The 16,806-nt window shown below is 40.6% G+C and overlaps 1 protein-coding gene across 3 annotated transcripts in view; it reads right to left on the reverse strand.

The window, feature by feature from the left end:
- The window catches only part of LOC122790080 (ETS-related transcription factor Elf-1-like), an 875,567-nt gene that overhangs the window by 420,324 nt on the left and 438,437 nt on the right, over nucleotides 1-16,806 (reverse strand). For all 3 annotated transcript variants that reach the window (XM_044057642.1, XM_044057643.1, XM_044057641.1), the window contains exon 2: nucleotides 10,277-10,666. In XM_044057642.1, coding sequence (XP_043913577.1) covers nucleotides 10,277-10,348 — 72 coding nt within the window. In that variant the 5' untranslated portion in view covers nucleotides 10,349-10,666. The remainder of the gene's footprint in view (nucleotides 1-10,276; nucleotides 10,667-16,806) is intronic.

The following is a 16,806-nucleotide window of genomic DNA, read 5'->3' on the forward strand; positions in this document are numbered from 1 at the left end:
GAGAAAAGGGTGAAAGTGGCGTGTGTGTGTTGGGGCACTCTAATACTTAAAAGTTCAAGACTAATGCAATAAAATTCTGTTTCATTAACAGGATGTTGTGGCCATGTATTTGATCCAAAACAAGTGGATTGTTATGCAATGTAACAGGCTGAAGTAATCAGAGAGGAGGGCAGACTTAACTCGCTACAGGAAGGGCATAAGGGATTTTTCATATATGTTGGGGAGTGAAAGTCAACCTGAGAATGGAAAAACTGCTCTGAAGCTTCACCGGAATGAGAAGTGTTATTTAACTAGTTTCCACAAAAGTGTAAGATAACAGTGTGTACCAATATGAGATGGATGGGGACAGACGGAAATATTACCAAGGATAAGATAATGAAATAGCTCAAGTACCTTCATCAGAGCACATCTACAGAAACCAGTGTATTTAAAGAGCCAAGCATTTTTAAAATATACATACTAAATATGGTGGTTATCTAGCTGGGAAAGAAGTACAAACTCACAGACTTCCTCCCACCCTCTGTGCTGACAGGAGAGAAGAGGTGCTGCATGAGCCACTAAGAAACCTGTATAATCCCTCCTCTGGAGATTAAAAAGGTCCCAGTACAGCAGATTAATTCATGGGGATATAACTTCAAAAGGAGAGTTCAGCATAGCTTTCAAGCTGCTCCTTAAAGAATAAGAAACAAAGGAAAATAATTTGGGGCAAAGACCCCAAACCAGGGACACTTTTTATTTACATGAATGATTCACTGAGAAGGCTATTGGAATAAATTTCTGTTTACCTGAGTTTTTGTAAAGCTATGATTTTCAAAAGTGAAACAAGTAATTTCTGAAGAGTCAGTCTTGCCCTCATGTTTGGAAAGGTTATAAACACAATTTTATGGAAGCAATTTGGTGAAGTCAAGGAATTTAAACTATATAGCAAATGGATTTATTTCACAGATTTAGCTACTTCATCCTTATGTGACAACTTCAGAATCGAATGGATTTGTGCAGCAATAGTATTCTCATACAATCTGGTCGTACGACTGATTCTTGACAAGGATGATGACAGAGGCTTTCAGTAATACCTTTCCCATGAAGCCTCAGAAGTTCATCCAAGGGTATGGGAGGACAACAAGAACTGGTAATATCGTGAGGACTTTTTTAGCTGGTAGAATGAACAGGATATTAGTTATGAGGAGAGAAACTGTCTAGTGAATAGTCGTATCCTGTTCATTCTACCAGCAAGACTGACTGAGCAAAAATGCAGACTTAAGTCCAAGATCAGTGCATCTTGGTGTATCCTATTCTTTTCAAGGTATGACCATCACAGAGTTAGTTACAAAAATTGAGGGGGAAATCAGTTGTAATTTAAGAGCCTTATTTCAATGCCTCAGTATACTCAGAGGACACAACACCCGTCCCACTCTCCATTTTCAGTCTTCAGGAGTAAGAGGCTAGGTAAAGAAAACAGAATTGAAGCTCGTTTGTTTCCCCAGAAATCACAGTGCAACATTAATAACTTCCTCAGTGTCTCCAAAGAGCACTAATGCAAACTGGGTAATGACTGTTGTTATATCAGCAAAGATTAAACAAAACTTCATTTATGACTTTTCACTGAAAAATCTACAAAAAATAGTTTTTCCAAGATGGCAAGCCCATCCCCTAATTACTTTACATATACAAACTCCACGGTTGCACAACCCTGGGAAGAGGGCAAGCAAATGGCAAGTTAAAAAAAAATCCTACACCACCTTGCTACTGCAAAAACTAACTGCACAACAGTCTCATAATTCTCAACCTTCTGTCTCCAATATGTGGAACACAGTCTCACGTAATGTGGGACAAACAGGCAAAATGTGATACACTAACAGCTTAACTGCATCTTCAACTAGAAAGATCACAGGATGGTTAAAATGATGAAAATCTTTTATTATTTGAAAGGTAAACTAAGAAATAAAATGTACACATCTAAGCAAACTCAAAAAAATCAGAACATTAATGAGTGGTTGTTGTGTCTTTCGGCTTATCCCGGATAGAGGTCGCCACAGCGGAACTCCGGTCCGCTAATGTTTGGTAGTGGATTTTCACATGCCGAGTTACCAGCCCTGATGCACAACCTTCAACGAAGGCACGCCCATTCATGCATGCCTCCACACAGCAGACGCTCTAGCTGAGAATCGAACGTAACAACATCTTGCTGTGAGGTGACAATGCTACCACAGCACCACTACTAATGAGTGGTTGCATGAGTTTTTTAGGGGGGTTCTAATGAAAGTGTATTTCAGTGTTATTTATGCTGCTGTCAGTTAAACTGACTTCTCTTAACTGGCATGATGTTGTTGTTGTATCTTTTGGCTTTTCCCAGTTAGGGGTCGCCACAGCGAAACTCCGGTCCGCTAATGATTGGCAGTAGATTTTTATGTGCCGAGTTGCCAGCTCTGACACACAACCTTCAATGAAGGTACACCCATTCACGCACGTCTCCACACAGAAGACGCTCTAGCTGAGAATCGAACCGGACAGCATCTTACTGTGAGGCGACAACGCTACTGCACAATGCATGATATCTATCTAAAAGTCCAACATTTATATCTGCTTGCACCCCTCAAAAGCACTATACCACGTTTAGCTACCACTGTAGAAAAGGAAATCACTGGAGACAAAATAAGAAACCACCTTAAATACTGCAGTCTTTGTGAAATGCAAAGACAAAGCAACCAACAGATGCTCAAATGATGGGAAACGCAAAACCTAAATATACCTTATAGTTCTCACCTACAGCAGGCACCATGTAGTTACTAAACTGGGGTCTACCCTATGTAAGAAATCCTTGTTAAGGCCTAGAGAATCCACCACAATTACTGTTGGTGTCTTCAACCTGCATTGGTGCTTTACGCACCAGTCCTCAAAAAAGCTTCTGATATCGCAGCTAAGGATATTTGGGAAGAGACTAAACAAAAGATAATACAAAAACTAAGAAACTGGACGCTTTTGTTTATGGATATGGATAACAAGACATAAGCATTGACAATGTTTTTAGTCCCTTTAATTTTATATACTGGGCAGGTACATTTTTTTTATCAACCACAGCAGAAGTTGTGGACAAAACTTAATAAGGAGTTTAAGGACTTGTTAGGAAAATGCATAATAGCAATGTGCATGCTTAGTACATTAAAGGCTTAAAAGGGTTAATACATTTATTCTGTTCATACTGCATGAATCTGCACAGCCATTAGAAACTTAATAAAAGACACTTTATTCTGCTTATGCAATGAAAATATGTGCAGCTACCGGAAACTTAATAAGAGACATTCTATTTCTGCTTATGCCATGAGAAAATGTGCAGCTGCTAGAAGTCTTGATAAAGAAAACAATAGATGTTTGAAAGCTTAAACTATAGTCAGCCCTACTTGTACCAAAGCTAGAAATGTACCTTGAATCTAGACAAAATGTATTGCATGTATTAGAACTGTACAATGGAAGAACTGAAGAGACAAGGTGGGCTAAAATAAGCCCAAGGCCAGGTTGTTTTTCTCAAATGTTTTTGCAAAGACAGCAATAATCTGACCATGTCAGCAATAAGCCTGGTAACATTTTCTGTGTAACATACAGAAAGCTGTGTCCAACTACATCAGCAGTAGATTAGTAACATTTTCTATGTGACATGAAGAGAACTGTATAAGAATAATATACTGGCCACCAGAAAGTTAGACAAACCTTGTACCTTACATGCTTTGTCTCCTTGCTGCAAGTAATAAAGGGTGCCTTGCTTGAACCTAACGTGTATTGATCTTTGAAGTTTTTCCTTTTACAGACTTTACCTGAAAGGAGAAGAGGGTAAGAGTTAAATGCGACAAGATGAACATTCCAATAGTACAAGGTGTTTTAGGATTACCTGATTTGAAGGGATAGTTTACAGCTACACATTTAAGGCTCATATACATAACACAAGCAGAATGTTATAATTTAAAAAAGAAAGGGATGATGATGAAGTAGGGACAAAGTTCAGGAAATAAACAGAGTGGGGTTTTGGATGCAGATCCTTATGGAGAATAACATCAACCATACAGAATATTACATTCATAAAGTAGTAGAAGGTATTCTAAGAACTAAGCCAACACATGAAATGAGATTTTGTCAATAGGAATGACTGACCGCAAGTAGGGGTTCAGAAAATAGACAAAAGGGGGCTGGAATTTACTGCAGAAAACTGGCAAAGGAACCAAGGTACTGGGAGGAAATAATTAGAGAGGGAAAGTTAACAGAATAGGATGAGTCCAAGAAGACATTTGGACTGCAAGCTAGAGACTGCCTTCCCTATCAGGAATTAGTATCTGAGCATAGGAAGAGAAAGGGATAGAGGAATCTTAATGGAAAGACCTGCTGTGTGTTCTGGTGAGGGTTTCATACAAACCTAGAAGAGAAGCTGCTGTTAAAAAGGGATAGTTAGTGGGGCATATAAAATACTGCATGCTAACTATACAAAAAAAAAAAAAAATCAAAGGATATTAAAGATTGGGAAGAGGGACTGGAAAATAAATTTACAAGAGTATAATGTAGGTATCCTAGATATGCAACAAAGTCTAGAAGGTTTAGGATCTTTGATTGGAAGTATTCACTTGAGTGTTTTAATACACTAAGCAGACAAAGAATTTTCCTCCACTAGATAGCAACTGTTGGAGGTGTGGTTGAGAAGAAAGAGGTACTTGGGAACATTTGTTTTGGGGATGTAATGAGTTGGCAGATTTTAAAAATTCTCTACAGAAAAAGATATAAAAGAACTCAAAAAGGAATCTTTAGAAAAGGGAAGGAGCAAATTACACAAATAAATGGAAGTTATGGAAACAATATATGTAGAATAATGTTCAGGAGGAGGAGGAGTGAAATTTAAGGGAAGACTAATTCAGCAACCTATGTAATGATGGACTGAAGAAAAGAATACAGGCAGGATGGAGTGGGTGGAGAAGAGTGTCGGGAGTGATTTGTGACAGACGAGTACCAGTAAGAGTGAAAGGGAAGGTCTACAAGAGGGTAGTGAGACCAGCTATGTCATATGGGTTGGAGACAGTGACATTGACAAAAAAGGCAGGAGGCAGAGCTGGACGTGGCAGAGTTAAAGATGTTAAGATTTGCACTGGGTGTGATGAGGGTTGACAGGATTAGGAATAAGTATATTAGAGGGTCCGCCCAGGTTGGAAGGTTTGGAGACAAAGCCAGAAAGGCAAGATTACGTTGGTTTGGGCATGTGCTGAGGAGGGATGCAGAGTATATTGGGAAAAAGTTCCTAAGGATGAAGCTGCCAGGTAACAGGAAAAGAGGAAGGCGTAAGATAAGGTTTATGGATGTGGTGAGAGAGGACATGCAGGTGGTTGGTGTGACAGAGCAAGATGCAGAGGACAGGAAGAAATGGAAACAGATGATCCGCTGTGGTGACTACTAATGGGAACAGCCGAAAGAAGAAAAAGAAGTAATGTCGGACTGATGACAACTACAAAGAAATAAGATGTGATGTACAACGTATGTAAATGTAAAAAATGTTAAAATGTTTTGTTTTCTTTTCTGTTAATGTACATTTAAGTATGTCTTAAGTGATAATTCAATAAAGGTGTTTAAAAAAATCCATCCTTAATACTGTGTTCACACAATTCGCCGCCTGTAAGGTTATAATAAAGTGCCGTGGTCTTGGGAGTGGTATACATGTGTGTCTACACCCCAACACCCACTGTTTACATTTTAATCTGTTTGCCAGTGTTGTGTCTTTTCAAAGAAGTGTGTATTCGGTACGTGTGGAAATTAAAAACATCAAAGAACTGCGTCTGTCTTAAAAATATTATCAATGGCAATATTTACTTTTACCTTCTAGTTTGTATAATATCCTGGTGATCACCTTAGCTGCTGGCAAACAGAGCCATAGCTAGCAGTTCTGTTGCACTGTACAACTACAGGATTGTGCCTCTTGACTGTCCTTCCACACAACGTTGGACCGCATTTACAGTGGATACAAAAAGTAGTCACACCCCTGTTAAAATGTCAGGTTTTTGTGATACAAAAAATGAGACCACAATAAATCATTTCAAAATTTTCCCACCTTTAATGTGACCTATAATCTGTACAATTCAATTTAAAAACAAATCTGTTAGGGGAAAAATATATAAAAATAAATAACATTTATACAATAAGCTGGTTGCATAAGTGTGCCCACCCTTAAACTAATACTTTGTTGAAGCACCTTCTGATTTAATTACAGCATTCAGCCTTCTTGGGTAGGAGTCTACCAGCATGGCACATCTTGACTTGGCAATATTTGCCCACTCTTCCTTGCAAAAGCGCTCCAAATCTGTCAGATTGCGAGGGCATCTCTTGTGCACAGCCCTCTGCAGGTCACCCCACAGATTTTCTATTGGATTAAGGTCTGGCCTTTGGCTGGGCCATTCCAAAACTTTCAAATTTCTTCTGGTGAAGCCATTCTTTTGTTGATTTGGATGCATGCTTTGGGTCATTGTCATGTTGAAAGGTGAAATTCCTCTTCATCTTCAGCTTTCTAGCAGACACCTGAAGGTTTTGGCCAAAACTGACTGGTATTTGGAACTGTTCATAATTCCTTCCACCTTCACTAAAGCCCCAGTTCCAGCTGAAGAAAAGCAGCCCCAAAGCATGATACTGGCACCACCATGCTTCACCGTGGGGATGGTGTTCTTATGGTGATGCAAAGTGCTGTTTTTGTGCCAAACGTACCTTTTGGAATTGTGGCCAAAATTTCAGCCTTGGTCTCATCAGACCATAACACATTTTCCCACATGCTTTTGGGATTTGATGTACTGTTTTGCAAATTTTAGCCAGCCTGGATGTTTTTCTGTGTAAGAAAAGGCTTCCGTCTTGCAACCCTACTTCATAGTCCAGACATATGGAGAATACAGGAGATTGTTGTCACATGCAGTACACAACCAGTACTTGCCAGATATTCCTGCAGCTCCTTCAGTGTTGCTGTAGGTCTCTTGGCAACTTCCCATACCAGTTTTCGTCTTGTCTTTTCATAAATTTTGGAGGGATGCCCAATTCTTTGCAATGTCACTGCTGTCCCATACTTTCTCCACTTTTTGAGGACTGTCTTCACTGTGTTCCATGGTACATCCAATGCTGTGGAAAACTTTTTGTAACCTTCTCCTGACTGATACCATTCAACAATGAGATCCTTTTGATGCTTTGTAAGCTCTCTGCGAACCATGGCTTTTGCTGTAGCAGGCAACTGAGTAAATGTCAGGAAAATCCTACTAGGACAGCTGAACTGTATTTGGGGTTAATCAGAGTCTCTTTAATTGATGGCAGGTGTGTACCCAAGAAGACTGAATGCTGTAATTAAAGCAAAAGGTGCTTCAACAAAATATTAGTTTAAGGGTGTGCACACTTAAGCAACCAGCTTTATTGTACTTTTTTTTTCTTTTTTATAACAGATTTGTTTTTCAATTGAATTGTACAGGTTACAGGTCACATTAAAGGTGGGAAAAGTTTTGAAATTATCAATTTTTTATATCACAAAAACCTGGCATTTTAACAGGGGTGTGTACACTTTTTATATTCACTGTACATTTGTACTGTACTATGCGGACGTAAATGCGATTGGCCGTCGTGCAGACAGATGTTAAAAGAAGCACAATACAAAGTATAGGGAGTTCGCTTAACTTTCGATGGGATAGAACCTATCCCATACATTAAGCAGTGCATACATGTACTACATCCGATAACTCCTTCAACTTTCAATATTTAATTAAGAAACAAAAAACGGTTATAAAAAATCATTTTCAAGGACCAAAAAATTAAAAAAAAAAAAAAATCTTTTATTGTTAAACTGTATCAGATCACTTGCTACATTAGTTTCCTACAGTTTATAACACACACAAAGTGCTGAAGTGTCTCAGCCCCAACCATAAATGCAATACCACCAATGACTAAAGAATGACTGGCATCTACCTTTCATGTCCCCTAACACTTTGTGCCTGGGGTGGCTGCCCCCTTCTCCCCACCCTAGCTACTCGTCTGTTGGAAAGCAAGTTTCACTGCCTGTGTCAGAAGCCTTACTGCCATGTACTCAGTTTATCTAAACTCTGTCCCCAGGCCCAAGAATTTCTTGTAAGACATCAGTCTATTTAAATTAATTGTGTGAGATCCAAGTGTAACTCTACATACACTACCCCCTCTTAATACTCTCTCACTTTTACTTTCCACAAACTTTACAGCACCTCTATACTGCATGCATCCACTGTAAAATCCATCACAAGTCCCTGTAGCAAAGTTCCTCATAAAATGTACCACCAATCTATTCCAAACAAAATATATTTAAACTACATAAATGCCTGACTCATCACCTACTGCTGACATTCCTGTACTAGGTCCCCTACTTAACAGCTGTACTGTACTATACTGCTACGGTTCAACAACACCTAGTCAGCAGAACCACGTAACATGATATAATTATGCAGGCATATCATAGCACAGCTAGAGGTTCCCTGGTTTGATTTGGAGTGCCTTCTGTACAAAGTATGCATGTCCTCCCTCTGTTCACATGGATTTCCTCTGAATGCTCCGGTTTCCTCCACCATTCCAAAGATATGCAGTAGGTGGACTGGGCACTCTAAACTGGCCACAGGTGTGAGCGTGTGGTGTGGAAGCACCACGGCAGAGACAGCCACCTGGCAGTGTAAACCTTGGCTCTAGATGACTGCCACTGATGACGTGATACCCTGATCCCATGTGCAAAAAATGTGGATACCATACCACAGGAGCTCTGTACACTTTTAAAGTATTTTTCTGACATGATGATCATTATGCATATCCAAACCTTTTGCAGGCATGTCTGCAATACTGTGACTGGGGTGTGGCAATTTGTCACTGAGTAGCAAGGGTATGGGAATGTTGCAAAATGTGTTGAATAATGGTGAATGCCTATAGCTTTTTGTGCGTGTATGCTTACTCCATAAATGTAATGCATATCTGCAGGTATGTCTGGAATGGAGTCATTAGTGGGTGATGACATGAATTATCACTGAATAACAATGTTACTGGAAAAATACGGGCAACACTGAATACGTATGTTATTTTTCAGTCTATATATTTCTTCTGATTCCTTGGGTTAGCACTACCATTTCCAGGATTCCAACTGCATGATATCCCAGCTTGTCTGACAGTGACCTCACTTCACAAACTCCTCCACCCCCACCCCCAAAAAGACCAGCAGACACAGCAATCACTTGTGAGGTTAAACTCAACAAAAAATGGCCAATATGGAATGCCTGACAGTGCACCAAATTTTAACTGTTCTTAGAGGAGGGCCAATCAGTAGTGTCAAGATCTACGGGTCTCCAAAATCATATGACAGCTTTTAAACAAGTGGTTTCTGCAGCCCTTTTAGGAGGCCCATTGCAAGGGATACTACCATAATGCTAGCAAAACAGTTACCACACACTATTTATCCATCCCTAGTCACACTCAGTCACCAAAGTCCATTCCCTATCTTACATCACAAGCACTACAGAAATCCAAAAATCCAACAAGAACATCGATAGCCTGGCTCTTAAAAGACCTTATCAAGCACAATCTTCGCTAAGCAGCTGGACCGTCAAAGCAGCTGAATTCATCTGCTATCTTTAGGCAGTATCACGTCAGTTGTAATAAAGTCCCTGCAGTACTTCATATTTATTTGCATCATCTAGTATAACACGGACAGTACAGTTCATTAGGTACAGCTTCAGAAAATGTCAGAAAGAAAAAGCCAGTATTGCAACAAATGAACACTGCACAGTGGTTTAACATTACATCCTTTAGTGATCACATTTTACTTGCATACTTAACCAAACCATCTGAACATCAAACACAAGGCACACATCCATAGTCAGAATAAAACATTAACATGGCAGAATAAAATGCTATCAAATTATAGTGCACAAATACATGTGGCTTTAACTCTGTGTTTGCACTGACCTCAGAAAAAAGCAGTAAAAATGCATGTGGTTACTCAAAAGGAGAAAGTAAAATAAGAATGTTGACAGAATGTGTTCGTTCGCCTAATGCAGCAACTGTTTTTTTCCCTGTTTTGCATAATTTGCATATACAGTACACTTGGATGGGCTTTCAGAAAAAGTAAACAGCATAAAACGGTGATGACAAATGCAGTAATAAAAAGGAAGAGTAACATTCTGACCAGTAAGAACAAAGGCCAGGTGTTGTGCAAATTTTGCTGTCTTTGTTTTCTAAACTGTCAGAAGGCGACAAAAAATATAATCAGATGGCATACCTGATGCATTTCGTCCATCCCGTTACTAGCAAACTCAAACACCAGTTCATTTGGCTGGACTGCTGTAGCCATGACACAATCCAAAAAAACAAGCACCGAATCAGAAACAGGAAGCAGTCACAGTTTTAACAGGAAGCTGAGGTTAGTATAAGCCTCACAAAAAAAGTCAGATCATACAAGTGGAGCAAAAATAGCTTGCAGAAGTCAGAAATGGAGATGCCTGCTGTGTGTGAAACCAGAGCAATGGCTGCCGTCTATGTCAAGATAATCCACCACATGAGTCCTTGTAGCACTGTTCCTCAAATGATGAGTAGACACAAATCCCACCTTCAAAATGGTCTCTGTTCGGTAACTTGGTAGGTATCCAACACATCCCAGGGTCAGAATAATCTGTAAAGAAAAATACAGGCATTGTCAGTTCCTTTATTTGTCCTGGCACCTGCTGTTAAGAACTTTTTTTTTTTTTTTTTTTGTTTAACATTAGACCTTGTACATCACAGGTATCCCAGACGTTCCTGAAATGCTGCCTGATTTTATCACAATCAGAATTTAGAATTCATACTTGGATGATGAGTTGCACAAAGAGAAGAGTCTTCTCTCAGGTTTGGGGGAGTGATGGAGGAAGGGCCACAATACAGTACCCACTTAAACTACAGAAAAGTAATAAGCACTTTACAAATTGTCATTTGAAAGAGACCACATGCTAGCTGCACTGTTTCTAGGATGATGATGTAGACACAAACAACAGGGAAGAGGGTTCCAGGGTGTCTTGTGAAACCAGCCACTGGGTATCACTGTTGCACAAATCCAGCTAATGATCTTTCTAGCACATTATACTTCCTCACAGAACTCAACCACTTCTCTTAGTCATTTGGTGAAGTTTTGTCTGATAATATAGTTTTGTGAGAGAGGAATTGCCAGAGAAAGTCTAGTGACAGTTGCTTTGCAATTAAAGTTATCTGAAAATGCCTAGTTTCATACTCTGTAGCCCTGCAATATAGACTTGTAGGAGATGCATACCCATGTACTCCAACCAGCACAATGACTTAATGGTAAGATGTCTGCCTCACGCGTCCAGGGTTCAATCCTGATGGAACACTCTCTCCATGTCTATGAGTGTTTTCAAGTTACTCCAGTTACTGCCTGTGATGCCCCTGCATTGGCCCAGTAATCAAGGAGCCTCAATCCTCACCACTGGCAGCAGTGGGGAATGTACACACTGGGAGGATGACAAGTACACACAGTGAAGTGCAATTTCCCTTAAAAGCAGAGAGAGATCACAGTCAGTCTGGAGCTGGTTTTTTCCTTTTTCTCCAGATCCCCAATAATACTTCCCACTGGCTAAACTATAGGACTGAGATCTCAGCTGAGTGGCCACACCAAGATCTCCAGTACCCTTCTAAGTCCAACCAGGGCTTCGTGTCCCTGCCCAAGTAGCTGACATACACACATTCTGATATTAGATTTATATGCAAACATATACAATCTCTCTCTCTCGGGAAAGGCTGGCACAAGTTTACTTGCTATCCCCCTTTGTAACCAGACTATAAGGTAGTTCTGACTGTCACCAGCCATTCTTTATCAGCTACTTTAAGGCCCTTAAAGGTGTCCAATCCTACCTTGCATGTATGCTAACAGCTTAAATATGTCTCGCAGATATCAGCCATAAAGGTAGGTTTAAATATATTTAATAATAAATAATAAAGGAGCAAGACAATACTCAGTAAGTACTCAGTTACATCATCATTCAAAATCACAGGAAATATTTAAAACAACATTGCAGGAGTGTCTCAAATAAATGAAGAAAATATCTAAGCAATACTTTACTATATTCCTATCTGAATCTAAAAGAGTTACTAGGCTCTAAAAACTTACTTATAAGCAAGGCAAGTGCAGAGCTGGCAAGTGGATGTTCTTGTTAGGTCAAAGACAAAATACAACATTCTCGCTCTCTCTCCCTCTCAGAAAGTTCTTAAATTAATCTCTCAAATATTGTTGCTGGGATACTTGCAGGATGACATCACTTTTGTCATCTGTCTATCCCAGGTGAACCCCCCCCCCCCATTGCTAGAAACTACTAGCATTTAACATCTCCCTGTGAAAAATACATCTCTCAGATCTTTGCAACTGCTGGAATACATAAAACAATAGAGCACTTTCAAACCAATGCAGAAGGCACCCTAGTTCTAGACATCCAGTCTCCTTGATGTATTGAAATGAACTTTTATAGCATAATCATAAAACAATTTAATTTCAACTATTTTCTTGAGGTTTTGCAAGTTAACCCTCTATAGTCTAGTTCCCACTATTAAAACATACACATTTACACATGTACAATAGCTTATATACATTTTTGCTCTAATCCAGCAGGGCATGCTGTGGTCACACTTCCAAGGTTAGCACTGTACAAAACCTTGTTCATCACATACTTCTGTACCAGCAGTTTAATATACACATAACATACAGCTCTAATACATTTGCAAGACAAGCATATGAATCACATTGATATTCACAAATGACACGTAATTATTTGCCAAATTCCAGATAGCTGTGCTGGCAGTATCTCCTCCTGTCACACTTCTATATAAATAAAATTAGTATTCACAAATGACATATAATTACTTACAAAATTCCAGCCAGGTGGGCTGGCAGTATTTCCCTTTGTCACACTGCAATCTCCTCCAAAACGTGTGTGTGTGTATATAGTGTTTACCTTTTGTCTGACATTGGCTGAAGAGGGTCCATGGACAACTCCACTTTGCAATATGTGGTTAACAGACCGATAAACACATCTCATACAGCTTGAGAGTGGCAATATGAGGAAAGTTATAAATATCCCAGGTCTGAGTCTCAGCTTTACTTAATTACAGCATTACAAAATTCCTCTCCATGAAGCAGAAGTGATCATTTCCACACAGGCTACTGGTCTAAGAAGCTTGCTACAATAAACTGCAGGTTTCTTATCAAGAAAGTACAGTTGTGTACACTTACCATGAATATAGATGTTCGGGTGTATTCACTGTTGCAGTCATTACATTTGGGTTATCTGCTTGCAGGTAGCCTTAGGTCGGCCTGATTAACAAAGTCTTGGGTCCTGCGTCGGTTGTTGTCTCTTCTTCCGTGATGTCAGATTGTCAGGGGTAAAAACATGCAGCTGATGTCATTACATCAGTTTTTCTTGCCCCAGATGTCAGGTGCCCCCCTAATGGGAAGCAATTAAATCTATAAATATACAAGGTTATACCGCAAACAAAAAAGCAAATACACCAAAAAGCTTTTAAGCATTGAAAAGGAGAGAAGAGGTATAGCCAAACGAAGTCAGGGGGCTGGAGGGAGGGTAACCAGGACTGCAACAGTGAATACACACGAACATCTACATGTATGGTAAGTGTACACAACTGTACTATGTTCTCCGTGTTTCACTGTTGCAGTCATTACATTTGGGTAGATTCCCAAAGCTAAGGATTGGAGGAGGAATTTAGCATTAGGACCAGCTATAAGGCCCTGCAAAACTGCAGTGGCAAAGCCAGCTCTGGATTTAGAGAAAATTGGGAAATGGTAATGCTTGCTGAAAGTATGTACAGAACTCCAGGTAGCAGCTTCTAGGATGTCCCTGTTAGGTACACCTCTGAGAAAGGCTGTAGAGGTAGATGCAGCCCTGGTTGAGTGGCATCTGATCCCCTGTGGGATACGATTTCCATGGTGCTTATAGCAGAAGTGAATGCAATGACCTATCCATTTGGAGATAGTTCACTTTGAAATAGCCTTCCCCTCTGTCCCTGCAGCAAATGCCACCAGCAGTTGTTCGGATTTCCTTTCAGGTTTAGACCTGTCCAAGTAGACTCTAAGCTGTCTGTGCACATCTAAGGAGTGCAGTATCTGTTTCCCTTTGTTCTGTGGATTAGGAAAGAAGGTAGGCAAATGAATGGACTGATTAAAGGCCACACTGGATACCACCTTTGGCATGAAAGAGGGATTGGTCCTGAAGGACACCCTGTCTGCATGAAAGATTATGAAAGGCTCCACTGCCATAAGGGTCTGTAATTCAGATACCCTTCTTGCTGAAGTGATGGCTAAAAGGGAAGCTGTTTTCCAAGAAAGGAATTTTAAATCTGCAGTAGCAGTTGGCTCGAAAGGAGGAAGGGTGAGTTTCTCTGATACAAAGTTAGAGTTGGAGCTCTCCTGGGTGGTCTTATATTTTTTGGTCCCTCTGAGGAACTGCTTGAGCAGTGGAAGAGAGAAGATGGGTGGTTCTGTGTTATAATGAGCTGAAATGGCTGAGGCATGAATTTTTATTGAGGAAAAAGACAGGCCCTTGTGAAGCATCTCAGTTAAATATTGTAAAATCCGAGGTAAATTGGGCCCTGCTGTGCTCATCCCCTGAGATTGGTTCCAGGCACAGAATTTTTTCCATTTTTCAGCATACGATTTTCTAGTACTAGGCCTCCTTGCCTCTAAAATGACATCCATCACTGGTTTACTGAGGGATGGTAAAGGAGAGCTTGGGTAATTAGCCTGGCTGCTAGGTTCAGTGTTTGAAGCTGAGGGTGCAGAATCTGGTTCTCCTGCTGAGACAGCAGGGTAGGAGTCTGAGGCAGGTGCCATGGGGCCAACAGTGACACACTGCACAGGAGGGGGGTACCAGTGTTGGTGTGGCCAGGCTCGTGCAATCAAAATCATCCTTGGTTTGTCTTGTTTGATCTTTAGTAGTACTTTGGAGAGCAGAGGAGGAAAGGCATACACTGACAGGTTTTTCCAGCTGAAGGACAGAGCATCCACTTTCCAAGCTTGTCTGTGGGGAGTCCTTGCACAAAATTTTTCCAATTGATAGTTCTGGGGGGAGGCAAACAGGTCTGTATCTGGGCTCCCCCATTTGCTTGTCAACATGTTGAAAATCCTTGGTTCCAGTTTCCACTCATGTGGGTCAATGAGGGTTCTGCTTAGTCCATCTGCCAGTGTATTTAGTTTTCCTGGCAGGAATTGAGCTTGTAGATGTACTTGGTAGCTCAAGGCTGTGTTCCACAATGCCATAGCTAGTCTGCAGAGGGGGTAAGAATGTGTACCCCCCTGCTTGTTTATGTACCATATAACAGTGGTGTTGTCCGTCTTTACCATTAACTGTCCTGGAAGAATGTGTTCCTTGAAGGTTGTCAGAGCATTCTGTACAGCTAACATTTCTTTATAATTGATGTGAAGGTGCATTTGAATTGGGTTCCATTTGCCCTGAATGCACTTCCCTACCAGGTGCGCCCCCCCCATGCATAGTCTGATGCATCTGTTGTTAGGGTTTGGGTGGTAGGGGGTAGTGTAAATGGTAGTCCCCTCTGCCCACCAAAGGAACTCTAGGTATAGACAAGGAATGATAGGAATCATTGCTTCTAGATCCTGAGAATGTTGACACCATAGGCTTTTTAGATACCATTGTAGTTTCCTCATATGCAGTCTTGCATATGAAATTAGAAGAATGCAGGAGGCCATGAATCCCAAGGCTTGTAGTATTTGCCTTGCAGATAGCAGGGTTTTTGTGACTACTTGTTTGAAGTAGGTTGTCAAGTGAATTTGTTTCTCTGCCGTGAGGAAAGCCATCTGGGAAGTTGTATTCAAGATTGCTCCCAGGAATATAATTTGTTGACGGGGTACCAGGTGTGATTTATTTTCGTTTATGGTGTACCCCAGACAAGTTAGCACCCTCTGTACAAAAGCCAGATGATTCAAAAGTATGTCCTGGGTTTTCTGCCTGAATTAGACAATCATCCAGGTATTGGTATATTTGAATATTTCTTTGCCTGCAAAATGCAATGACTGGAGCTAGGCACTTTGTGAGTACCCTGGGTGCAGTAGATAAGCCAAAGGGCAGTACAGAGAACTGATAGTGCGTGTAGCCTGCTTTGAAGGGTAGATATCTTCTGCAAGATTCCCTGATTGGGATGTGCAGGTATGCTTCCTTTAAATTTAGTGTTGCCAACCAGGCATCTTTGCTCAGCATAGGAAGCAGCTGGTGAAGAGTCAGCATCTTGAATTTTGGAATCCACCAAAAAGGTGTTTAGAGTAGACAGGTCTAGGATAGGATGCCATGAATTGTCTTTTCTGGGTACCAGAAAAATCTCTAGTAGAAATATTGCCCCTTTTTCTCTTCTGGTATCAGTTGAATAGCTCCTATGCATGAGAGAGAGAGTACTTGCTTTTGGGCCTCTGCCCACTGCTTTAGAGGCATATCTAGCCAACAGCTTGGAGTTGGTGATGTGTGGAAGTGAAATCTGTATCCTTGGGACACTAATTAAAACCCATTTGTCCTGAGTAATGAGTCCCCAGTTCTTTGCATGAAGTGCAATCTTTCCCCCCAAAGGGGCAGTCAGTTGAGAAGTGCTTGGAAGTTTTAAAAAGAAGTAATTGAAGCAGTTTACCATAGGGGGGAGTTTTATTACTCCCAAATTTAGAAGTGGAGGCCCCCCACTGCTTAGTCCTGTGCGTCCCCTGGGACTGAAGCCTGGGTGCTCTGCTGGATCTGGGTTTGGACTGAGAAGGTCTGG

This window comes from Protopterus annectens, chromosome 15.part0, assembly GCF_019279795.1.
Source record: "Protopterus annectens isolate FY-2018-M chromosome 15.part0, PAN1.0, whole genome shotgun sequence".
Lineage (NCBI taxonomy): Eukaryota > Metazoa > Chordata > Ceratodontiformes > Protopteridae > Protopterus > Protopterus annectens.